This window comes from Helianthus annuus, chromosome 14, assembly GCF_002127325.2.
Source record: "Helianthus annuus cultivar XRQ/B chromosome 14, HanXRQr2.0-SUNRISE, whole genome shotgun sequence".
In the NCBI taxonomy this organism is placed as follows: Eukaryota; Viridiplantae; Streptophyta; class Magnoliopsida; order Asterales; family Asteraceae; genus Helianthus; species Helianthus annuus.
In genome coordinates, this window is record NC_035446.2 from 123,743,861 (window position 1) to 123,771,524 (window position 27,664).

General features: G+C 37.7%; 1 protein-coding gene across 1 annotated transcript; it reads right to left on the reverse strand.

Moving 5' to 3' along the window:
• Positions 1–1,789: 1,789 nt before the first annotated feature.
• Positions 1,790–3,205, reverse strand: LOC110907302. Its single transcript, XM_022152301.1, has 2 exons — positions 2,960–3,205; positions 1,790–2,272 (listed from the first exon to the last, which is right to left on the reverse strand). The coding sequence occupies exons 1-2, from the start codon at positions 3,203–3,205 to the stop codon at positions 1,790–1,792; spliced, it is 729 nt and encodes a 242-aa protein (XP_022007993.1).
• Between the last annotated feature and the right edge of the window lie 24,459 nt (positions 3,206–27,664).

The window sequence follows — 27,664 nt, forward strand, 5'->3', positions numbered from 1 at the left end:
GCTTAATACTTCAATAACCCCTATATTTTCTCAAATGCTAATAAAAAACCTAGTTAGCTTATATTTAGAAAACAACTCTTAACGTATGACTTCAGTTAACTAACATACTAACTCAGTTAACTTCTTTAAATTAAAAAAAAAACTAACTGAGTTGATTAACTTAGTTATTTGCTTTGTTTTAACTTTAGTTTCCATTAATTACAAAACAACCCTCAGCTAATAACTTTGGTATTTTGACAGTTTCACCCTTTTAAGTTTAAAACTTGTTTTAACTACCATTTTCAACGTAGTTAATTATTTCCCTTAAAGTTATTAACCGAACTAATCGAGTTTCGCTTATAAACTATCGTTTTTATTCCGGTTTTAATCCGATGCAACATGTGACCATTAATTACATAATAAATAGAGTAATATAAATTCTTATTTTTATTTTATTGATAAAGGTCCGGTTTTACAATCCGGGTCGGATTTCGGAGGTCCGATTTTGACGGATGTTACATTCTTGACTTCTCTCGGCTGGACACTTAAATGTTGTTTGAGAAGCGCAAGTTCGCCGTCTAAGTTGAAAGAGTCCACCTCGCTCGGTTTCAGTATGGGGTCCAAATTTAACTTTCTCCAAAAAGGGTCTATCAACTCCAACGGGATCATTTGACCTAAGAAACATATCAACAAACAACATAAAACGTCAATAAGATTTTGCGTGATGAAATGCTATGATTATAAAATGTGGTTGGTCGAATAATGTACTACCATTCGTTGTATACGGTTCCAACCGACACGCGCACGAAAACCCAGAGCTTGTATACAAACGGCACGCGCATGTACCGTTATATAACTTTAATTTTTCTATTTGTTTTAATTCATCGGATATCAACTCTAGGCAGGCATGAGAATCCTTCTTTCGTAGGAGATTAAATATTGGTTTGTTGTGTTGACCCAATGTTCGGCTCCTGCTTGTTTCAATGTTGCCTTTGATTTCTGTCACCTGGTTTCTTATGAGCTTATCAATAAGTGGTACCACTTTCTCCAGGGTGTAATTAGAGTCGCCTAGGTACTTCTTCAAAAGGGTATGTTGACCCTCTGCCCTGTTCGTTGTACGTTGACCGAAGTTCAGATGTTGGTCGCTCCAGAACGAAACAAACCGGTCTCTATATGGTTGTAACCAGATTGAATCCAAATAGTCCATAATCTCTGTAATCAAAGTCAAGTGCAGCTAAGAAAAGTCAAATAAATACGATTATTAAACAAAAATAATATAAAATTTACGGTCGGTTTTTTTTGCGTGGCAACCTTGATCGTATTCGCTCGTACCAATAGTTGTAGTCATGATCGGTCGTTGAGTTAATTAGCTCGCCCCACTTGTAAAGAAACCTGGTCCAACTATCATCTGTTTTAAAGCTTTGCCTGCAATGCTTGAAGATGTTTTGCTGTATGTGCCACCTACACAATGAATGTCTAGCCTTGGGAAACACAGTTGCACATGCGTTTATTAGGGTGCGATCTCTATCGGTTACTATTACACGGGGTTCCATAACACTGTCTAATGAGTGTTTCAACCTCTGTAGAACCCATGTGAAGTTTTCCTGTTTCTCGTTGTTTATGAACGCATGAGCAATGCAAAACGAGATCAACGTGGATGTAACACCGATAATCTGGACTAGCGGCATTTTGTACCGATTCGTCTTGTAGGTGGAGTCTATAAGCAACACATGCGGGAAGGCGCCACAACATGTTCGACTCCGGGTGGATGAAGAAAACATCCTCGACCCGTTCGCCGTTTTGAGATGTTCTATGGTAAGAAAACAAACCCAACCTTCTCCAATCGGTCAAAAAGTATCTGCATTGGAGTCTCGCTGACTTGTTCCATTCGACCCAATTTGGCCCGAGCGTTGTATATGGTGTTTCTTGTTGAGACATTATGGGGGTTCTGTTCTTTAATGGCAGCAAGAATGTCTCGTGGTTTTATGTTCTGATGCATCATTTGCTCCACCGTCCTCTCTTCTAATGGAGTCAACCTCATTAGGGACGGATGACCCTCTGGATACAGAAATGGTTCGTGGTTATGTTTAGCTTCCCCAACCCTTAGATCCCAATAACCTAACCTCTTTTTGTATGCCTCGATCAGTTGGAACTTGCAACCGGTTTTCCTGGTCCCGCTGCGTCTGACCGTGGCTGTTGATTTGTACTCGCCGGCACAATCGCACGTAAGCCAAATTTTTAACGGCTGACCGCTGCCATCTTTATCGTAGATGGTGCGTTTGGTGACGAGGGCCTAGCCATTTACGCGTCCAACGTCTCTACACCACTCTACCAATTCATCCATGCTAGCGAATTTCTAACGAAAACACTTATATGTGTCAATTAATGATTAACTCAAATGATTAACCAATCGGTTTAGCTTTAGTATAAACGGGTTCGGGTCAGTTTCAGGTTGAACCTGAGAACCCGTTTGGGTTAACGGGTCGGGTTCGGGTCAACATGGTCGGGTTGGCGGGTTGACCCGTTGCACATTTATACTATATTATATTTTTTTAACAATATATTCTACGTCATAAATTAAATGGAGTGCGTATTTTTATGCCATGATTATAAGTTAAAAAGAGAAATTAACATAGATTTCATAATTTAAATATGATATTATTATATATATTTGTATTTTTTAAGTAAATTTTAACTTTAATATATTAATTTCAGAAAAAAATATAAAAATTCGGGTTTAATGGGTCATGTTCGGGTCAACCCATGAAAGTTCGGGTCATGTTCGGATTCTTATGTATGATACGATTTTCGAGTTCGGGTTTGTGTAAAATTTTCAGGTTCAGGTCGGGTTGAACCCACCAACCCGCGAACACGACCCGTTGAGCAACCCTAATCTAAGGTTTTAATAAAAACAACATCAAACGTAAAAACACTAAAAAAGTTAACGTACAACAAATAAACGTATAATTAAATGTTATACCTGCTTGTTTTGAAACTCACTACGTTCCTGGTCAGTATTTGGACCCTCCGGCGGTCCATCACTTATGGGAGGAGACTGAGACCTATCAGTCGGCGGTCCAAAACTAACAGGAGGGGCTTCAAAATTAACCGGGTGTTGCGATGGATAATAACCAGCATAATTAGGCTGAATTGCATCCAAACCCCAAGTATCCTGACCTGCATCAGACGCAAGCATGGGATCGAACGGAGCATTCAAATCAAACATGCCCGCTTTGTTATCTTCAGTGTTATCATAACTCCCCTGATTCGCCTCGTTATCAAACACATTAAAAAGTTACCCCAACCCGACATTATAGCGTAAATAATTTGAATACAGAGAAAAATAGAAGAAACGAATAGAACTTGAATGAAAATGAATGAAATTAGTGTCGTTTATATAGAGAATTTTACGGAATATTACATTGTTTCAAATGATTAACACGCGAATCGAGAAATCTAACGTCGAATCAAATAACTCGCACGAATATCGAGGAATCTAACGTCTAATCACATAACTCGCACGAGAATCGAGGAATATAACATTGAATCAGAGAATCTTACGTCTACTCGCACGTGAATCGAGGAATAATACGTCGCGTCAAATAGTAATAAAACAATGAAATAAAGGAAATTCATTGTATATGAGCCGTATAGCTATATACGACCCGTATAAAGTAGTCGCATAATATATATACTGTAACACCCCGACCCGAATAGGGCTGACGTGTCACTATTACAGATATCAAAAACCAAACACAATCCGTTTAAAGATGAAACGTAGGATCCAAAAGACAACCAAAGGTTTCGAAAACAAACCAAGAATCCTAAGTATTAGTTAATTCAAAATACTTATAAATAAAAGTCTTTATTCTTGAACCGCATTTTACTCTCCTCATCACTAGTTCCCAACATTCCCCGGATTACCTGTCAACAATTAAGAAAAACACAACAAAGAAAACTACGGTTGAGCCAAAGGTTGCCCAGTAACGGAAAAATCAAATAGTACAAGTAAAGAAATGACATAAAGAAGGAAATATGAAATTTCTGACCACAAAACCAAAACTGATACTTGAACAAATACTGAACATAATCTGAGGCAGAACATAATCAGACATACAAAGCATACCAGACAATATTATAAACATATCAGATCAGAAACAGATATCAAACTACGTGACTACAAATAACAACAAACCAAGTCACGTGAGACGGAAGCACCCACGAGCCTAAACAGACGGGTACATAGCTAGCTAGTCCATGCACCTATGAGATGGTGAGTGTGGCGTTCACCCATTATTCCAATCTCCAGACAACAAACTCAGACTCAGAGCTAAGATCGATCTATACGCCTCTAGGGGCCAGGTGCTACACAAGCACAAACTAGAGACGCCGTGAACTTTTATTACGCACTGTCACGATAAGTGCCATGCCGTTGACGCCCAAACGGCAAGCCAGACATGCTCGGGTGACAGAGTACAGAAACTTAGGCCATGTAGACGGATATGATAAAAAAATACTCTGATGAGAAGACCAAAGAATCCGTACCTTTTTCCGATAAGTGAACTAGCAAGGCAGTCTAGGTCGCCCACAGTTAACCACAAAAACCTAAAATATACTTTACCCATTAGATTTATTGAAATTTGCCATATTGGCTAGTTGTTTGTTTGTTGATCACTAAAGCTCTTAGAATTTGTCATATAGTTGTTTTATACATGGTTCCGTATAAATTATTTGATTTACTTTACCATTAATCAACAAATACTAGTTACATTAAAATAATTAATGTAGTATTTGGTAGGCATTCTGATCACGGAAAACTATTAATAAATATATTTGAAACTTTAATTCAACCACTCTTTCGTTTAAATACTAACACTTTGTTTCAGTAAACTATACATATAATAGAAATTATAGAAGTATATAGAATTGAAATGGTTGCTGTATACACACAAAAAAAAAATAAATAAATAAAATAAGTTTAAAGAGTTAACAAGTGTCAATCTTGTTTCCTTGTTCTTTATAAAAGTCCCCGGAATGTAAATATATATATGTAATACATATAAACACACAAGCATGCATGACCCATCTACATATATAAACACACGCATGAACATTATACCTACCTTTTAATACATACATAATATATATGTCGAAGCACACACAGATTTTAATAACATATGCATACGTACACACAATTCACACACACATATATCCAATCAAATTAACAGACTCTACTTTTATTTTTTTATTTTTTTTTCCAGTTCATCTCCTTCAATGTATTAGCCAAGATTACATATACCCATATTTTTAGATTGATTAAACAAGATTACATATACCCATAGTTTTAGATTGATTAAACATGAGAATATAAGAGGAACACGGACCTTGTGTTGACCAAGATACAATACGGAGTCAGCGGGGTTTCGTTTCGGTGCTGCGTTGGTAGTTGTCGCGGCTCAGGAAAGGGGCTGAATAGGATGGGCTGCGAGATTCAAATGGCGTTGATTCGAATATGGCGACTAGCTGGAAGTTTTTAAGTTGTTCGCATGTTTAGTAACGACGAGATAAGGATGTTATATGATATATAATACGGTTACGGACAAGAGAAGATAAAAAAAAGAAGTGGTAGCATACCGTTAGCCTACTTCGGGGAACCGTCTAGTCGCGCTTTTGTCTTGTCGGAGCTCTCTCTTCCGGAGGTGAGTTTGGTGGATTGTTTTTCTTTTTGAATGGACAAGGATCAAGAATGAGGGCAAGGAGAGGTTGACTAAGGTTGGCTTTGATTAATATTGGGGTTGATCTCATTAGTTTGGAAATGATGTAAATTGATTTGTTGATTAAGGATGCAAAAGGAATAGTTCCTAATTTTTTTTGGTCGACGATTTGAAAAAGTTTGGGAAGGTGATAGCTGTATAATCATTCTAAACTTATACCCTTTTCTTTTCTTTTCTTTTGTCGGTTACGAACTAATTACTATATTGACTATATAAGTATTGTGGTATATTTACTTAGTTTTAGTTTGTTCCATAACATAATTTATTTATTTTTATTATAGCAATAAATAATGCTAAATAATAAGGTTTTGGATAGGGTAGTGTTCAAAATATTTATTCCCCGACATGCTAATATGTCACGATACTTATAGCATTTATTGTATTAGGATTGAAAGTTCTGTATGTTACAACTATACCACCCTAAAAAAAAAATTCGTCCTCGAATTTGCTATGTATGAATAACACACGAAAAGCAAGCATAGCGGACTCTAAACATCTTATAACCGTAAAAGACATACTAACACACGTATTTCTGAGACGACATATAACTGGATACTGAAACAGAACAAACTTCGGATGCGAACAAAACAAAGCTATGTAACACAAAATAGAAGGAGATAAATCAAACTAATCGGATCTACGAAGAGCTAAGATGTGAACAGATTCGGATATTGCGAGCGGACGGTGTCTTCCATTTCCCAAGTAGCTTCACGTTCAGAATGGTTCCTCCACAAAACTTTAACAAAAGGAATAGTCTTCTTGCGCATAATACGTTCTTGTCTGTCAAGAATAGCTTCGGGTTCCTCTTTGAATGACAAGTCTTCCCGAATATGATGAAGTGGATAATTCACGACATGTAACGGATGATAGTTGTATCCCCTAAGAAGAGATACGTGAAAAACATTATGCACGTGTGACAGCTGGGGCGGTAGTGCCAAGCGATAAGAAACTTCACCAATTCTTTCAAGAATTTCAAACGGACCGATGAATCTAGGACTAAGCTTCCCTTTCATTCCGAAACGGCGAACTCCCCTGCAAGGCGAAACTCGCAAGAATACCCGATCACCAACATTAAACTCCAGTACTCGACGATGTCGGTCTGCGTAGCTCTTTTGTCGACTCTGAGCTTCCTTTAACTTTTCCCGAGCGATAGCAACTTTCTCACTAGTGATCTGTACTAATTCGGGTCCTTCAATAATTTTCTCGCCAACTTCCTCCCAACAAATAGGAGCTCTACACTTTCGACCGTAAAGAAGCTCAAATGGTGCCATACCAATGCTAGCTTGCCAACTATTATTGTAGGCAAACTCAACCAGGCAGAGATACTCATCCCAGTTTCCAGTCCACTCTAAGGCACATGCCCGAAGCATATCCTCGAGTGTCTGAATGGTACGCTCCGACTGGCCGTCGGTCTGAGGATGAAATGCGGTGCTGAATCTCAATCTAGTGCCCCACGCGGCTTGCAAACCCTTCCAGAAACGAGAAGTGTAACGTGGGTCGCGATCAGAAACAATAGAGACTGGAGTACCATGAAGTCTGATAATCTCCTGAGTAAAGATCTCAGATAACCTACTGACTGAGAAACCTTGCTGAATAGGGAGAAAGTGAGCAGACTTTGACAAACGGTCAACTACAACCCAGATAGCATCATTCTTTCTAAACGTCTTCGGCAAACCAGTTACAAAATCCATGGAAATGTCATCCCACTTCCACACCGGAATGTCTAGTGGTTGAAGTAAGCCACCCGCTCTTTGATGTTCGGTCTTAACTTGCTGGCAAGTGAGACATCTACTAACATACCTAGCAACATCCTCTTTCATAGCGCTCCACCAAAAGTGCTGACGAAGATCCCGATACATCTTTGTAGATCCAGGGTGAATAGAGAATGGTGAACTATGTGCCTCAGCTAACAATGACTCTCGCAGAGTGGAATCATTAGGCACACATAACCGTTTTCCACACCAGACTACTCCATTCTCATCAATTCTAAATTCTGACTGCTTCCCAACTTCCAAATTCTGAATAATAGCCCAAAGTTCTCCATCGTCTTGTTGGGCACTCTTAATCCGCGAGATTAAGTCAGGCTCTATCTGAAATTTGGCTAGATAACCATTGGTGTCACCAAGATAAATACCAATACCCAACTTATCAAGATCTGTGAGAATCTGCGGCTGCAATTGAAGAGAAGAAATAGACCCAGAACTCTTTCGGCTAAGAGCGTCGGCCACAACGTTGGCTTTACCCGGGTGATACTGAATGTTGGCATCATAATCCTTTAGCAACTCTAGCCAACGTCTCTGCCTCATGTTCAACTCCTTCTGCGTAAAGATGTACTTCAAGCTCTTGTGGTCAGTGAAAATATCACACGTCTCTCCGTACAAATAATGTCGCCAAATCTTTAGAGCAAAGATAACGGCGGCAAGCTCAAGATCATGAGTCGGATAATTGACCTCATACGGTTTTAGCTGACGTGAGGCATAAGCAATGACCTTGTTATGCTGCATCAAAACACATCCAAGACCCTTCTTCGAGGCATCACTGTAAATTTGATATCCACCTGTACCTGATGGGAGTGTGAGAATCGGGGCAGACACCAACCTTTTCTTTAATTCTTGAAAACTTTTCTCACGGTCCTCGTTCCAAGAGTACTTAATCCCTTTTCTCATAAGTTGTGTGAGAGGCAAAGCGATAGTCGAAAATCCTTCAACGAATCTGCGATAATAACCGGCGAGGCCAAGAAAACTGCGAACCTCGGTGACAGAGGTAGGTGTAGGCCATTTAGTGATTGCCTCCACCTTAGCAGGATCCATAGAGATACCACTAGCAGAAACTACATGACCAAGAAAAGCTACTTGGTCTAACCAGAATTCGCACTTCGAGAATTTTGCATAAAGGTTCTTCTGTCGCAAAATCTCAAGCACAATACGAAGATGGTCTTCATGCTCTTCCTTGCTCTTAGAATAAATCAGAATATCGTCAATGAAGACTATGACGAATTTATCAAGAAACTCATGAAAGACTCGATTCATTAGGTCCATGAAGACAGCGGGAGCATTGGTTAAACCGAACGGCATAACCAAAAACTCATAATGACCATACCGAGTACGAAAAGCTGACTTAGGCACATCAGAATCCTTAATCTTCAGTTGGTGATAACCCGACCTTAGATCAATCTTAGAAAAACATTTGGCACCCTGAAGCTGGTCAAACAAATCATCGATGCGAGGGAGCGGATAACGATTTCGAATGGTGATTTTATTTAACTCTCGATAGTCTATACAGAGTCTCATGGAACCATCCTTCTTTTTCACGAACAGGACTGGTGCGCCCCAAGGAGAGACACTAGGCCTGATAAAACCAAGTTTCAATAAATCTTGTAGCTGCTCTTTGAGCTCCTTGAGCTCAAGAGGTGCCATGCGATAAGGTGCCTTAGAAATCGGCTCAGCACCAGGAATAAGATCAATAGTAAACTCCACTTCACGATCTGGTGGGAGTACAGGCAGCTCCTTAGGAAAAACATCAGGAAACTCACAGACAATCGGATAATCAGAGATATTAGGCTCTTCGGAAGATGCAACTTTTACAGAAGCAAGAAATCCGGCACAGCCATGCGATAAAACTTTTGAGCCTTAAGTGCAGAGATAATCTTAATGGACTTACGAGGGTGAGTCCCCTGATAAATAAGTTCAGGACACCGAGGATTTCCAAACAGAACACGACGAGTCTGACATTCAATCGAAACGCTATGTTACGATAGCCAGTCCATACCGAGAATAACATCAAAATCACTCATGTGAATTGGGTACAAGTCTGCTACACGAATGGTGGACTCAATTCGGATTGGGCAATTTCTATAAACATAGGAGATAACAGAAGCATCTCTCAAAGGTGTAGATATAACTAGAGGATACTCTAAGGCAGTAGGCATAGACTTCAAATATTTAGCAAATAAAAGAGAAACCACAGAATGCGTAGCGCCAGTATCAAAAAGAGCATACAATTCACGTTCACCAATATGCACATAACCGGAAACAGTACCTGGGGCATTAGCTGCGTCATTAGCTGTAAGTGCAAAAACTCGTCCTCCAGCAAGCCTGGCATTTCCCCCGTTATTAGCTCCAGGTTTAAGTTGAGGGCACTCTTTAATCTGGTGTCCTGCACCTCCGCATCTGAAACAGAGGCCTTCGGCTCGACGACATGGACCCTTGTGTGGTTTCCCGCAAGTGGCACAGGGAGGGTCACGATTCAGAGGTGGGTTCTGTTGGGGATTCTGCTGATTTATAGGCTGGGCTCTAATGGGGGCCTGATTATTCTGTGCGGGCCTATGATTTTGATTTCGATTTCCCCCATTTCTTGACTGATTGCTGTAAAACCTGTCAGAACGGTGTCTACGGTCTCGTGGTGCTAAAGACTGATAGGTTCCAGCATGAGTAGAAGACTGCCCCTGAATATTTTCTCGTGGTCGCTTGCGATTTTCATCAAACACCTTTTGACGATGCTTCTTATCATTATCCAAGCTCTTAACCGCATCAACTATCTCAGTAATGTCGTTAAAACGAAGATTTAGGATGAACTTCCTATCCTGGTCACATATAGCCCACTTGAAAGTGTTGGTTTACTGCTCTGGTGTTCCTGCATCCGGGCCCAGAAAATTAACCAAACGACAGAAACGGTTCTTAAATTCCATGATGGGCTCATCGTTGCCCTGCATGATAGAGGCATACTCCCTTAGATATTAACTGCGATCAGCATCAGTGAAATACTGCTGATAGAACAGTGCACGAAAGTCATCCCAAGCGAGTGTGGCTGCATAATTATCTCCTCCACGAGCATTCTTCAAAGCTTTCCACCACCTATGAGCATCGTCCTCCAATTTGTAACTAGCAAGCCTGACCTTGAATTCGTCACTCACTCCCAACACTTCAAAATTCTTCTCCATATGAGCAATCCAGTTTTCTGCCTCAACTGGAGTAGCAACAGTACTAAACGATTTTCGCTTTAACTTTTGGAAGCGATCAAGCCATTCATGAATGGCAACAGGAGGGTTAGCATTTCCGCCCTGAGGGCCGTTGTTGTTGTTACCCCCTTGTGGTCCGTTGTTGTTATTGCCCCCTTGTGGCCCGTTGTTATTTTGCTGAAGCTGTTGCAACAAGTTAGGAACCAAACCCGCGATAGCCGTATTGACAGCATTAGCAATGAGGGTCTCAATAGGGATGTCGTTATTCTCGTTACGACGGTTGCTCACACTTCTTCTAGGAGGCATCTGAAAAGAAGGTTCACGTGTGAGAAGCGAAAATTTCAAATCACGTGGATAATAAAAGAGAGAAATCCTAACCCGACGTCTACCCATTAACTCACATGTTTAATTATTAATGTTAAAGTTTTCTACAGGAAGGAGCCTGGGCTCTGATACCATAACTGTAACACCCCGACCCGAATAGGGCTGACGTGTCACTATTAGAGATATCAAAAACCAAACACAATCCATTTAAAGAGGAAACGTAGGATCCAAAAGACAACCAAAGGTTTCGAAAACAAACCAAGAATCCTAAGTATTAATTAATTCAAAATACTTAAATAAATAAAAGTCTTTATTCTTGAACCGCATTTTACTCTCCTCATCACTAGTACCCAACATTCCCCGGATTACCTGTCAACAATTAAGAAAAACACAACAAAGAAAACTACGGTTGAGCCAAAGGTTGCCCAGTAACGGAAAAATCAAATAGTACAAGTAAAGAAAGGACATAAAGAAGGAAATATGAAATTTCTGACCACAAAACCAAAACTGATACTTGAACAAATACTGAACATAATCTGAGGCAGAACATAATCAGACATACAATGCATACCAGACAATATTATAAACATATCAGATCAGAAACAGATATCAAACTACGTGACTACAAATAACAACAAACCAAGTCACGTGAGACGGAAGCACCCACGAGCCTAAACAGACGGGTACATAGCTAGCTAGTCCATGCACCTATGAGATGGTGAGTGTGGCGTTCACCCATTATTCCAATCTCCAGACAACAAACTCAGACTCAGAGCTAAGATCGATCTATACACCTCTAGGGTCCAGGTGCTACACAAGCACAAACTAGAGACGCCGTGAACTTTTATTACGCACTGTCACGATAAGTGCCATGCCGCTGACGCCCAAACGGCAAGCCAGACATGCTCGGGTGACAGAGTACAGAAACTTAGGCCATGTATTGATATATAGGCAACTTAAACTGATTCTCATGGGAACATGCAACAATGATTACAATTGCTAAAGTCTATTGCACGCCACTACGAACTTGTCAAATAATAAATGTGAACTGAAACAGACAAAATCCGTACTGCAAAGTGACGGATATGATAAAAAAATACTCCGATGAGAAGACCAAAGAATCCGTACCTTTTTCCGATAAGTGAACTAGCAAGGCAGTCTAGGTCGCCCACAATTAACCACAAAAACCTAAAATATACTTTACCCATTAGATTTATTGAAATTTGCCATATTGGCTAGTTGTTTGTTTGTTGATCACTAAAGCTCTTAGAATTTGTCATATAGTTGTTTTATACATGGTTCCGTACAAATTATTTGATTTACTTTACCATTAATCAACAAATACTAGTTACATTAAAATAATTAATGTAGTATTTGGTAGGCATTCTGATCACGGAAAACTATTAATAAATATATTTGAAACTTTAATTCAACCACTCTTTCGTTTAAATACTAACACTTTGTTTCAGTAAACTATACATATAATAGAAATTATAGAAGTATATAGAATTGAAATGGTTGCTATATACACAAAAAAAAAAAAAAATAATAAATAAAATAAGTTTAAAGAGTTAACAAGTGTCAATCTTGTTTCCTTGTTCTTTATAAAAGTCCCTGGAATGTAAACATATATATGTAATACATATAAACACACAAGCATGCATGACCCATCTCTATATATATAAACACACGCATGAACATTATACCTACCTTTTAATACATACATAATATATATGTCGAAGCACACACAGATTTTAATAACATATGCATACGTACACACAATTCACACACACATATATCCAATCAAATTAACAGACTCTACTTTTATTTTTTTTATTTTTTTTTCCAGTTCATCTCCTTCAATGTATTAGCCAAGATTACATATACCCATATTTTTAGATTGATTAAACAAGATTACATATACCCATATTTTTAGATTGATTAAACATGAGAATATAAGAGGAACACGGACCTTGTGTTGACCAAGATACAATACGGAGTCAGCGGGGTTTCGTTTCGGTGTTGCGTTGGTAGTTGTCGCGGCTCAGGAAAGGGGCTGAATAGGATCGGCTGCGAGATTCAAATGGCGTTGATTCGAATATGGCGACTAGCTGGAAGTTTTTAAGTTGTTCGTATGTTTAGTAACGACGAGATAAGGATGTTATATGATATGAGTTAAGTTCCTGTAAAAATAAAGTTATCGTACGAAACGTACGAAGTGAAAGAAAGTCAAAAAAGTGGCGGTGGCATTTTGGTAATTATCAGCAACTTCAAAATTACTCTAGTAGAGTAATTTTGAACTTCTGTAGGGTAATTTTGTAAAAGTTCAAGTAGAGTAATTTTGGTCGTGTAGGGTAATTATCAAAATTACACTAACCCCCCCCCCACCCCCAAAAACCTAAACCCCCCCCCCCACCCCCCCCCCCCCCCCCCCAAAAAAACCTAACCCCCCCCACCCCCCAAAAACCTAAAAAAACCTAAACCATTGTAAAAGTTCAAGTAGAGTAATTTTGGTCGTGTAGGGTAATTATCAAAATTGTAGGGTAATTATCAAAATTACACTAACCCCCCCCCCCCACCCCCAAAAACCTAAACCCCCCCCCCCCCACCCCCCCAAAAACCTAAAAAAACCTAACCCCCCCCCCACCCACCCCCCAAAAACCTAAACCCCCCCCCACCCCCCAAAAACCTAAAAAAACCTAAACCCCCCCCCCCCCACCCCCCAAAAACCTAAAAAAACCTAACCCCCCCCCCCCCCCAACCCAAACTAAAAGCTAAAAACTAAACCATAAAGCTAAACCCCATAACTAAATGCTAACAAAATTACTCTACAAGACATTTCCCAAAATTACCCTACAGAAGTCAAAATTACTCTACTAGAGTAATTTGATAATTACCCTACATTTCCTAAAATTACTCTACAGATGCTCAAAATTACTCTACAGAAGTCAAAATTACTCTACCAGAGTAATTTGATAATTACCCTACATTTCCTAAAATTACTCTACAGATGCTCAAAATTACTCTACAGAAGTCAAAATTACTCTACCAGAGTAATTTGGAAGTTGCTCATAATTACCAAAATGACACCGCCACTTTTTGCTTTTTCCTTCAATGCGTACGTTTCGTACGTTAATTTTGTTTTTATTTGATCCTTTACCTATATGATATATAATACGGTTACGGACAAGAGAAGATAAAAAAAAGAAGTGGTAGCATACCGTTAGCCTACTTCGGGGAACCGTCTAGTCGCGCTTTTGTCTTGTCGGAGCTCTCTCTTCCGGAGGTGAGTTTGGTGGATTGTTTTTCTTTTTGAATGGACAAGGATCAAGAATGAGGGCAAGGAGAGGTTGACTAAGGTTGGCTTTGATTAATATTGGGGTTGATCTCATTAGTTTGGAAATGATGTAAATTGATTTGTTGATTAAGGATGCAAAAGGAATAGTTCCTAATTTTTTTTTGGTCGACGATTTGAAAAAGTTTGGGAAGGTGATAGCTGTATAGTCATTCTAAACTTATACCCTTTTCTTTTCTTTTGTCGGTTACGAACTAATTACTATATTGACTATACTAGCTTATATCCCGTGTGATACACGGGTTTAAAAAAGTTACATTTAAAAAATATTAATGAATATGATGTATGATTTTTAAAAAATTAAAAAAAGCATGAAACCAAGTAATTTAAAATAGTAATGTTTTGAGACAAACGAATGATTTGATGTAAGTCGGTATCCATTAATTCATAAACGATGTAGACATCGTTAAACTTTTCCTTGTTTGGTGGCCGGATGATGCCCTTGATTCTGACAATCTGCAAATGGGCAAGAAATTAGACATTTCGACGATGTGGAAAATATTGAGAAATTAGACACTCTTTACTTCGGTACCATGCACTTAATATCGGTGATATATCGGTACTATGCAGTTAGTACAAAACCAAAATTAAGCAAATTCCACATAAATTTAAAGGCATTCATTTCAATTAACTTAGTAACAAACCTCCCACGCTTGCTATCCAACGAAGGCGAGTCAATTAGTATGAGACTGGAAATTTGTATTTGGTTCTAGTACATTAGGTCAATAAGATATGGTCTTGTGCTCTTTCGCTTCTTTCTATATAACCTTTTCAACCATACGAAACTTTGCCTCTCAATCGGTCATAACCTTTTTTAAGTTCCAAATCATCTTCTTTGGGTATATGTGATGCAACTTTGATATCATACCTCAGCCTTTGTGTCGATCTCTGAAAGCCCTTGCTTGATATCCTTTGCTATCAAAAAAGGAAAACTTGCTCTATGTTTACGTTTGTTTTTGCACTCTGCCGACAACAAAAATTGTTTGAGAAATAAGTCGTCTCAAGGAAGTAACTAAAGAAAAAGTATATGCCACTTGGTTAACTTACAGTTTCAAAGAATTTTATGCCATATTCATCGGCAGGTGCTTCTCCCTTCGCGGTCGATACAACCTACCTAAAGCAAAGCAACCATGTTTTCATCATTTCAGTTTTCTTAACAACTAAGACCGTGTTCAAAGCATAGAAAAAGAACAAATATAAAATACCCTTTTGCTTTCATCCATATCAGCCTTGTTCCATACCAAGTACCAAGGTCTTGTGAACATGACACGAATACTCACTGGTTGACATGAACATGACCAGGGCCGGCTCAAGTTTTTTGGAGGCCCAAAGCGGATAATAAAAATTTGGGTCGTTTTCATAAAAAAAAAAAATAAGATTAATATGCTTTTGATTAGGGCTGTAAACGAACCGAACGTTCAGCGAACATATCGTGAACCGTTCGGCAGGAAGTTCGTTTATGTTCGTTCGATAAGCTTAACAAACGAACACGAACAAAAAATTTTGTTCGATAAGCTTAACGAACAAACACGAACAAAGGTCTCGTTCGTTCGACTGCGTTCGTGAACGTTCGGTAATATGTTCCTTTATGTTCGTTCGTGTTCGTTCGTTTATGTCCGTTCGTGTTCGGTTTTTTTATGTTTATTTTTCTAAAAATTTTTAATGTTTTATTATTTTTTTTTACTTTCCCCATATGTATTATTTCCCTCTCTCTGACCATCTCCCTCTTTTGATATCACGCTTCTTCATTCAGCTTATCTCCAATCGATTGAACCCAATATTATCCATCCCTTCAATCTTTAAATGGTTATATTTAACTACTTTCGTTGTGTACAATGTATAATATTAATGGTGCCTTTTTTAATTTTCAAAATTAAAGTCCATTTGTGTTCGTTTGCGTTCGTGGTTAGTGTTCACGAACTGTTCGCGAACAACCAAAATTCCTTAACGAACGAACACGAACACAAACTTTTGTTTGTCATGTGTTCGTGAACAGTTCACGAACATCCAAATTTCCTTAACGAACGAACACGAACAGAGCCTTGTTCGTGTTCGTTCGGTTCGTTTACAGCCCTACTTTTGATCCTAAAATGTGGAAAATAAAGGAGATGCTTACTGGTAAATAAAACCTTCTAATCTCATGTACATATCTCTATAGTATAAATCTACCTAAAGTTGTTATAATATATGAGGGGCCTTGTCTTTTTAGTTATTTTTTAAACTACACAGTGTTTTCTCAGTGGACTTGAAAACAATGTAATAAAAAAACAAACAAAACGATTCAACTCCGATTTGATCCCAGTTCTGTTAATCCACATGGTGGAAGCCTAACCATACAAATGGAGCACACAAAGACTAAAGTCAGGTAAAATGAATGTAGTGTTGTCATACAAGAGGAAACAGGTTCTCAACACAAAAGCACTTAACAAAAGATGATAAACCTATGAAAAAAGTATAACACATCAAATAGTAATGAAACAAACAAAATTCCTAAATCGTATATAAAAGAGGTTGAACCAAGAAACCCTACACATTACAAACAAAAAGGAAACATAAAAGAAACCCTACACTATCACCTAGGATTATAAACCCTAAATAAAATTGAATCATTAACCAAAATCAGAATAGAAAAAAATCATGTTCATAATTTGATCGTGGATTTATAAACCCTAAACAACATTCAACCATTAACCAAAATTGGGTGAAGCCGAATATATATCTAAAATCAGTACCAAAACAAAGGTAAATCAGAGAATACTAAATCGAATACATTAATCGATCATCAACTAAAGTTAATGCTATTACAGTCGATTGAAAGAACAAAAAAAACATTGAACCCTTACGGAAATCACACCAATCGAACCAAAAAAAAAAACAATCCAGCCTAAAAATTGAAATTACCGTCGATTAGAGTCTTGGTATACGTTGATTGATGACAGAAAGCTTGGATTGAAGTCCGTCGCCGATGATCTTCAGTGATAGAAACTCAGAGGATGATAATCTAGGGTTAGACGAGAATGAAGAGTGCTGAGGAAGATGGCTTGTTTTAGTGTCTTCTTAATTGATGGATGTGAGAAGAGTACAAAGGAAGGAACTTACATATATTGTATACACGTGTTCACATTCTAGTAGGAGAGAGAAACCATGTGGAGGGGACAAGTGTCCCAACCTTTGTTCTTTTATTAAAGATAAAGATAAGTATTGTGGTATATTTACTTAGTTTTAGTTTGTTCCATAACATAATTTATTTATTTTTATTATAGCAATAAATAATGCTAAATAATAAGGTTTTGGATAGGGTAGTGTTCAAAATATTTATTACCCGACATGCTAATATGTCACGATACTTATAGCATTTATTGTATTAGGATTGAAAGTTCTGTATGTTACATATACGACCACAGTATCATCTTATTCTAACATAGTTGATACGGGCCGTATCAACTATGTTAGAATAAGATAATACCATGTAAATTTATTAGGACCCTAATTACAAACAATGTTCCAATTCAGTAATAGTTAAAAAGGCTAAAGCAACTTTAAAATCCTATAAATTAAGTAATTTTCTGATTGGATTTAGTCTACTTTATTTGTTATTCAAAATTTTAAATCGCTAGAAGTGGAAACTAGGTGGTTTTTAGGTATAAAAAGTTTGTTGTCAAAAAATAAAAATAAAAAAAATACAAAGTTTTAACATTGTATTTTTCGCAAAGAGTAAATTGTCATTTTAGTTCCTGAGGTTTGATTAAAATTGCCATTTTAGTCCCCGACTTTTGTCATTTTTTACCATTTTCATCCAACCCACTAAGTCCATTCAAAAAATTTAGTTAACTTAGGTGAATTTTGGTCAAACCACATTTTTTTTGTAGGTACGATGGTATGGGATGGTGTTGTGCCGGTTTACAGTGAAGCTGATGGCAGTGGTTGTTGGTTTTACGATGATGGCGGTGGTGTTGGTCAGGGGCGGACCTATTAAGAAAGTACGGGTTCCCAGAAACCCATTCGGTTTTTAATTTTTAGTGTAAATATACATAAAAACTAAAAAGGAACCCATAAGTAAAATATAATGGGAACCCATAAACAAAAAAGTCTTGGTTCTCCACTGGTTATGTCCGTGGTATTCTCCCCAAGACACCCGTGTTCGAATCCCGTATGAGGCACAATTAATATTTTTTGTTCCGTCAGCTACTTTTAGGGCATATGCTTGTTTGTTTTTTTTTGAACGACAAATTTGGATCACTGACGGACCACTGGAGTATCATCGTGCCACCAGCAGAACCACCCGATCATATCCATCTCCACTAGGCAATAATGCCTATACACCAATTCAGGAGGAAACCCAATAAATCTGGGAAAACCCCCCTTTGTGGGAATCGAACCCATGACCTAATGGTCATAAGCCTTATCCCACCACCAAGATACCACTAGGCTATAATGCCATGGGTCATATGCTTGTTTGTTTACAGGAAAAGAAAGCAGAAGAAGAATGGTAATGTTTCTGCTATATCCGAAAATCTTAATCTTTCCAAAATGTGGATTACCTACAACGTTAGATCTTTTTATCTATAGGTTATGGTTCGAGAAAACAACTTTGGCAGTGACAAAAAGAAGGAAGATTTTGGGAATTGCCATTGTTTGACTTCAACACAATAGCAAATGCAACAAAACATTTTTTCAGATGATTGTAAGCTTGGTGATGGTGGGGTTTTGGGCCTCTTTTACAAGGTAATATTACTCATAAGATGGGCAACCACTTCCTAATCATGTTTTATTTACGAAGATCTATGATTTTTGAAAATAGAAACTACAATCTTACAACAAATGGTATTAGTTTTTGATGTCCAGTTGACTTTAACCAGTTTGACTTGTTCAACCAATTATGTCACACCCCAACCAATGGCGGAAACATCGGGATGAGACGAAGTGTGAAGATTGCTCGAGACATCATAACACTATTTGTGATGATAATTAAATAATTCCCATTTCATTTCATAACTTTCAATTGTCAACATTACATAAACTCAAGTAACAACAACTTCAAAAGAAATACATGATAACATAAGCAAAATTGATACGACATATTAAACCTAAACGTCTATATGTGTATCTAGGCATCAACGCTACTTCTTTTCATAGCATCGTCATCATCAACCTGTAACATGTTTAAAATAATTCAATGCAAAAGCAAAGGCGAGTATACAAGTTTGATACATACATAGCAAAAGATAAGTTTTAAACAATTCCTCATAGCAAGCATGTGATTCAAGATAAACATTTAAATATGGCATGTGTCTAACATATCAAACCAAGGAAACGCAATATGCTCATGACATTACCGATGATAAAGGGCGGGTCGTTAATCCTATAGCGCTACATATGTCACGGTTTGGCTCGTACGAAGTTAATGATAAATTCAACACATAAGTTTCACCCAAGTTTAAAGTATCAAGCCATCACGTATACAAGCATGTTATAGGAATGTTCATGTGTTTAAGCAAAATGTTCATGTGTAAGTTTGTTGATAGATAAAACATGTTACACCCCAAAAGTGATAAAAGTAAAAGGGGGAATACGAGTATACTCACGGTGGTTGCAAGCTTTTCCTACTTGAATTCCCGCGAGTGAGTTGGTGGATGGATTAGTTTGGAGCACCTTGTCCTTCTACACGAGGCAAACAAGGTGTGTGAGTTTGGCGTTTACGGAAGATTAGATTCGGAGTTTAAAATGTATAGAAATAACATACGTAAAAATAATCATCTTGTACACATAACCCTTGTTCTTAACACTATTAGAACTCAAGAGAGTTGGTATGATTTCATGGATCCAAAGGTCCATTAGAGTCGTAACAAGAGCATGGTCATAGATGATGTAACATATTCTTGACAAGTAACTATTAGGTTATCATCAAGTTTAGTTACTTAGGTATATATGTATGTATATAGAATAGCCTAGATATTATATTGGTTACAAGTCTTATGATTCAAGCATGAGGTAGGAGATCAATGTCTCCATTTAGGCACCTCTTTGTGTCATAGAGTACATACATGAGGTAGGAAGAACAAGCTCCCATTTAGGCACCTCTATTGTTCACCACTACACTTGTTGTTATAAACAACAAGGAGGGTCATGAACATACAAGTATTAAGGAAATAACAACAACTAATCTATAGAAAACATCAAGTAATGAGTGGATTCTTATGAAAGATAGCCCAAGCTTTGTCCAACCATCACACATTCATCAAGCTTCATACTTGAACACTACTTGTGGGTAAAACCCTAACTAAAACAGAAAGTTTATGAGGTTTTAGCCTCTGAATTAGATGTCTCAACCATGTTTTTAAGCTTAACCAACCATAAGAGATGTTGTAAGCATTAGGACATTGGTTTGAGTTGTGTTAAACACAAGTTGGATGAAGTTTGCATAAGATGTAACAAAACAGAAAGTTTTTGGTCAATTTCGAAGCAATTCCAGGTCTGATTTCTCCAAGGAGAAGTCAAGGAATCAAACTCCATGATTAACCAAGCAAATAGGAAGAAGAATCAAGTGTTTTCATCAAGAAATGAGCAAGTTATACCAAGTTTAGTGTAGATGTATGAATCTGTCCGAAAATGCAAGTTCTTGCTTGAATTTGGGAGTGTTTTTGGTGAAATTTGAGAGTGGTGAAAGTGTCCAAGTGCTTGGGGAAGCTTGGGTACTTATAGGGAGGTGATTAGGGTTGATTAGAGATGTTTACTAGAGCCAAAACTCAGTTTAAACTTGAAATCCCGCTCAAACAATGGAGCTGGTCGCGACTGTTGGAGCTTCTGCCGACCAGGGACCTCACGCGGCCCGCCTGAGGTTTCTGGCTAAGTCCACGCGGGCCGCGAGCCACTTGCGGTTCTGGATAAGTTTCATTTTATTACAATTCTGGCCCCTAGAGTTGTATGGTTGATGTTTTAAAGTGTTTTAGGGACCACATTTGCCACAATGGCATAGGTTAAGATATGATTATGCATGAGGAGTATAAACCAAGTATAATCGAGCGTATAAGTATCAATTCAAGTGTCGTTCTTGTTCAAAACACGTTCGAAGCATAAGTTTAGTTTGATCACAAGTTTCACACATAGATTCCAAGTATAATGATTAACATCGATTGATGCACGAAGTTGAACATACGAGCATAATTAGAGTGCATACAACATATATGTAATAAAATACCAGTTTCATTAATGATCCAAGTCCCGATTTAATAAAGATTACAAAGAAAGGAAATGATTACAGGAATACAAGGTTTCCAAAAATAGAATTACGAACAAAACTTCCTATCAATGGAAAGTACAAAATAGCCGGGCGTTACAGTCTCCCCTCCTTTAGGAAATTTCGTCCCGAAATTTATTCAAGAGGAAGACTTGAAAGAGGTTTTTGACAAGAAGGTGATTGTTTAAAATTGAGACTTGAAAATTTTGAAACGTAAAAGGTATGAAATTTTGAAGTACGACAAGATGGGTTTGTAAAAGAAATTGTTTGGCTTAAATGATTTGAGGTACCTACATAATTGAAAACGTGTAGGTGCGTATGTAGGTAAAGTGATAAGTTAGGATTCGATCGTTTAAACAGGCTTGAGGTTCGTATAGAAGAAAAGAATAATGGAGAATAATGAGAGTATGGAAGTGAACGAGTGATTCTTAATGAATGCAAGTATAAGAGTGGGCATAAGTATTGGTTAGACGAAGTAACGTGCTAAGAATGAAGTCTCGTCATGGATAATCGGATATAACGCGTTTGTGAGTTGTTTAAAGTTTGTATTAGGTCCAAAGGTCTGCAAAACACTGAATTTCTCATGGCACGTTTTACGACGGTTTGGTAACATGGTGAAACACTTATATATAGGAAGTACCAGCGGCGTATCCACCATGTTTTGACCATGTCACGTCTGTCTTGTATTCGATGTCAGGTTACGTTCCGTGTCTTACCATACACTGTAGTACACTCTATGGTTCTCATACGCCTATCACTATAATCCCGTGTGCACCCGCGATTATTTTGATCGTCGCATGATCTGCATAGCTTGTACTAGTTGTGTATGAATTAGGGTATACATAAAAAGAATAAGAATGTGTACGTATAAGAATATAGTATGTAAGCAATTCCATGCTTAAGTATGCATGGGACCCACGCAAGCGAATCCCTCGGATTACGCTCGCGTATAGGTACGAATGTATGAATCATGAGTATAAGCAAAATTATGAGCATAAGTATAAGTTTAAGTATGAATATACACGTAAGTATGGGTATCAAACGTACGAGTAGTATGAGGATACGTGTAAGCATGAAATGTATAAATTTAATTATAAGCCTAAAACGCATGAGTACAAGTATGAATACGATTATAAGTATAAGCATAAAATGCGTTGTTATGAATATGAGTGAGAGTGTGAGTACAAATACTAATAATTACGTATATAGTATTAATTGAAACATAACAAAGTTACGTCTGTAAGAGTGCTCAAAAGGTTGAGCATGTAAATACGAACGATATAAGTGAAATTGTCGCGATGAAGCGACAAAACGTGTATGATGATATGCATGTATAGTTGTTTAAACGAAACGTTGAGTTTATTGAATCAAATTTAGATTGAGCTTGGTTTAAAAGGTAGAATATAGTTTGCATATGTAAGAGGATATAAAGTACTTATTGGTTATGCATATCGTATTTTGTAATGAATGGAAATGCTACTTTTGTTTTAAAAGAGTTTACGAAATCCGAAGATAGTCGGTCCCCATGAAGTCTTCTTGCCCATGTGTTTTGGAAAATCGGTGTAGGAAAAGGTCTTCGAAAAAAGTAAGTTCGTTTCATCAAAACAAGAAATTTTGAATTTAGGAGGTTTTTGTGAATACGTTGATCCTTGGAAAAGGGATTTATCAGGTCCTTGTGTTCATTTTAAAGGGTTTTGACAAATGGTTCGTTGATGTTGGAAATAATCTTTGGGAAAATGATCTTATAATATCTATAAGATCCTATAAGTAATTGAGAAAGGTTGGTTTGGTTTCAATTAAGAATGGAAGTCTCTAGTACGACGATATAATGTGAGCATGTTTTAGTGATTAAGTCGAATATGAAGCTCATGGGCAAGAGTTTCATTGGATTGATTAAATTGATATGTAGCATTTCGTAAGGTTTTGAAGTTCGAGTAATAACACGTTTTAAGATGTGATTAAGAATCTCGTGTATATGAGTTGAGTGAAAATAGATTGTAGAATAAGAAGTACGTTTGATAAAACTATGTATTTTAAAATCGGTATGAGTAGGTATTTTGAATAATGATAAACAATTTAGGTATAAAATATGATCGAGTTTGCATCATAAGGTATTTTGAAGAGACGTTTTGGTAACGATCACCTAGGTAAGGGAATCACCCCTAACTCGTTGGTGAGGTCGTTTTTAAGAAAAGGGGAGTGGAGTTAATCGTCAAGGTAAGGAAATCACTCCTATCTCGATGACATGTCTCCACTTGTCGTTACAAGGATTATGAATTTAAATTATATGAAATCATGCATATGTATAAATGTATGGAAAAGATTCAATATGTTGTGTGTGTAAAAAGAGTATCGAAAGTAAATTCAAATTTGAAAGATTGCATCGTATAAAATAAATAATAGAAACACATGTTTGATCAAAATTTGGATGGTTCCAAAACGGAACTTTGACTAACCAAAGTGGTCGAAAAGTCTCTTGAATTTGAGGAGCATGCTTTGGCCTAATAAGTAAAATACTCTCGCCGACAAGTCGGTTAACGGTATTTACCCTTCCGGTTACTACATGTCCCAAATCAATCGAAATTTCGCGACTTGGCGGGATTTATGAAAAAAAATCAAGGAGTGGAACTAGTCGACAAGGTGCGGGTTTCACCTCTATCTTGACGATTTCGTATCCTAAGTGTGGTTGGTACTCGTTGGGTCAAAAATAAAATTTTGACACTTTGACAAGGGTCCACTAGTGTTGAAATGGAAATTACCATTAAGTTGTGGATGTCACTCCTAGCTTAATGGTGAAATTTCGTGCAAAAATAGATTAAAGGTAGAGTGAGAGTCGTTTACCAAATTGTGGGTTTCACGCCTATTTTGGTAAAGTTGTCTCGTTGATGTTACAAGAGTATAAAATAGCATAAGTGTATTCGTGTTAGCCTTAGGAAAGGCGCATAAATTTAATCAAAAGTATAGCTGGAGGCATGCATGGTAGAGTACAAAAGTTTTAAACAACAAATAAGAGGCAGAATTCCTAGAACTATAGATTAGGGCAAAAGCATGGCAATTTTCCTAATTCCCTATAGTTATGGCTCTGATACCAATCTGTCACACCCCAACCAATTGCGGAAACATCGGGATGAGACGAAGTGTGAAGATTGCTCGAGACATCATAACACTATTTGTGACGATAATTAATAATTCCCATTTCATTTCATAACTTTCAATTGTCAACATTACATAAACTCAAGTAACAACAACTTCAAAAGAAATACATGATAACATAAGCAAAATTGATACGACATATTAAACCTAAACGTCTATATGTGTATCTAGGCATCAACGCTACTTCTTTTCATAGCCTCGTCATCATCAACCTGTAACATGTTTAAAATAATTCAATGCAAAAGCAAAGGCGAGTATACAAGTTTGATACATACATAGCAAAAGATAAGTTTTAAACAATTCCTCATAGCAAGCATGTGATTCAAGATAAACATTTAAATATGGCATGTGTCTAACATATCAAACCAAGGAAACGCAATATGCTCATGACATTACCGATGATAAAGGGCGGGTCGTTAATCCTATAGCGCTACATATGTCACGGTTTGGCTCGTACGAAGTTAATGATAAATTCAACACATAAGTTTCACCCAAGTTTAAAGTATCAAGCCATCACGTATACAAGCATGTTATAGGAATGTTCATGTGTTTAAGCAAAATGTTCATGTGTAAGTTTGTTGATAGATAAAACATGTTACACCCCAAAAGTGATAAAAGTAAAAGGGAGAATACGAGTATACTCACGGTGGTTGCAAGCTTTTCCTACTTGAATTCCCGCGAGTGAGTTGGTGGATGGATCAGTTTGGAGCACCTTGTCCTTCTACACGAGGCAAACAAGGTGTGTGAGTTTGGCGTTTACGGAAGATTATAGATTCGGAGTTTAAAATGTATAGAAATAACATACGTAAAAATAATCATCTTGTACACATAACCCTTGTTCTTGACACTATTAGAACTCAAGAGAGTTGGTATGATTTCATGGATCCAAAGGTCCATTAGAGTCGTAACAAGAGCATGGTCATAGATGATGTAACATATTCTTGACAAGTAACTATTAGGTTATCATCAAGTTTAGTTACTTAGGTATATATGTATGTATATAGAATAGCCTAGATATTATATTGGTTACAAGTCTTATGATTCAAGCATGAGGTAGGAGATCAATGTCTCCATTTAGGCACCTCTTTGTGTCATAGAGTACATACATGAGGTAGGAAGAACAAGCTCCCATTTAGGCACCTCTATTGTTCACCACTACACTTGTTGTTATAAACAACAAGGAGGGTCATGAACATACAAGTATTAAGGAAATAACAACAACTAATCTATAGAAAACATCCAGTAATGAGTGGATTCTTATGAAAGATAGCCCAAGCTTTGTCCAACCATCACACATTCATCAAGCTTCATACTTGAACACTACTTGTGGGTAAAACCCTAACTAAAACAGAAAGTTTATGAGGTTTTAACCTCTGAATTAGATGTCTCAACCATGTTTTTAAGCTTAACCAACCATAAGAGATGTTGTAAGCATTAGGACATTGGTTTGAGTTGTGTTAAACACAAGTTGGATGAAGTTTGCATAAGATGTAACAAAACAGAAAGTTTTTGGTCAATTTCGGAGCAATTCCAGGTGTGATTTCTCCAAGGAGAAGTTAAGGAATCAAACTCCATGATTAACCAAGCAAATAGGAAGAAGAATCAAGTGTTTTCATCAAGAAATGAGCAAGTTATACCAAGTTTAGTGTAGATGTATGAATCTGTCCGAAAATGCAAGTTCTTGCTTGAATTTGGGAGTGTTTTTGGTGAAATTTGAGAGTGGTGAAAGTGTCCAAGTGCTTGGGGAAGCTTGGGTACTTATAGGGAGGTGATTAGGGTTGATTAGAGATGTTTACTAGAGCCAAAACTCGGTTTAAACTTGAAATCCCGCTCACACAATGGAGTTGGTCGCGACTGTTGGAGCTTCTGCCGACCAGGGACCTCACGCGGCCCGCCTGAGGTTTCAGGCTAAGTCCACGCGGGCCGCGAGCCACTTGTGGTTCTGGATAAGTTTCATTTTATTACAATTCTGGCCCCTAGAGTTGTATGGTTGATGTTTTAAAGTGTTTTAGGGACCACATTTGCCACAATGGCATAGATTAAGATATGATTATGCATGAGGAGTATAAACCAAGTATAATCGAGCGTATAATTATCAATTCAAGTGTCGTTTTTGTTCAAAACACGTTCGAAGCATAAGTTTAGTTTGATCACAAGTTTCACACGTAGATTCCAAGTATAATGATTAACATCGATTGATGCACGAAGTTGAACATACGAGCATAATTAGAGTGCATACAACATAAAATACCAGTTTCATTAATGATCCAAGTCCCGATTTAATAAAGATTACAAAGAAAGGAAATGATTACAAGAATACAAGGTTTCCAAAAATAGAATTACGAACAAAACTTCCTATCAATGGAAAGTACAAAATAGCCGGGCGTTACAAATTATGTGATGAACCTTACCTGATTCGAACTGTCGAACCGACCCGAAATTTTTTAGGTTCAGTCATATGAAATTTGAGTATCTAAAAAAGTGAACCCAGTGAAAAAAATCCTGGATCCGCAACTGGTGTTGGTTGATGACGTGGGTGGCAGAAAAGTCACCGGTGGTGGTGGAAATGGTGGGTGGTGATGGTGGTGGGGTGGGTGGGTGGCAGTGGCGGAACCAGAACTTCTTTGTCAGGGGGTCATCATAAGACTCTCTCTTCTACCGGCTACAACTAGAGAGTATAAAACATGTTTATTCCTAGAAAAATCTCATATTGTACATATAAAAATCTTACAAATTTCTATGTTCGGGGGGTCAATGGACCCTCTTGACCCCCCTCTGGTTCCGCCCCTGGTGGGTGGTGACGGTACAAGCAGGTGGTGGCGATGATAGAAGGTTGTGATGGGGTGGGTGGTGGGAGGTGGTGGTGGTCGATGAAAATTGCAAAA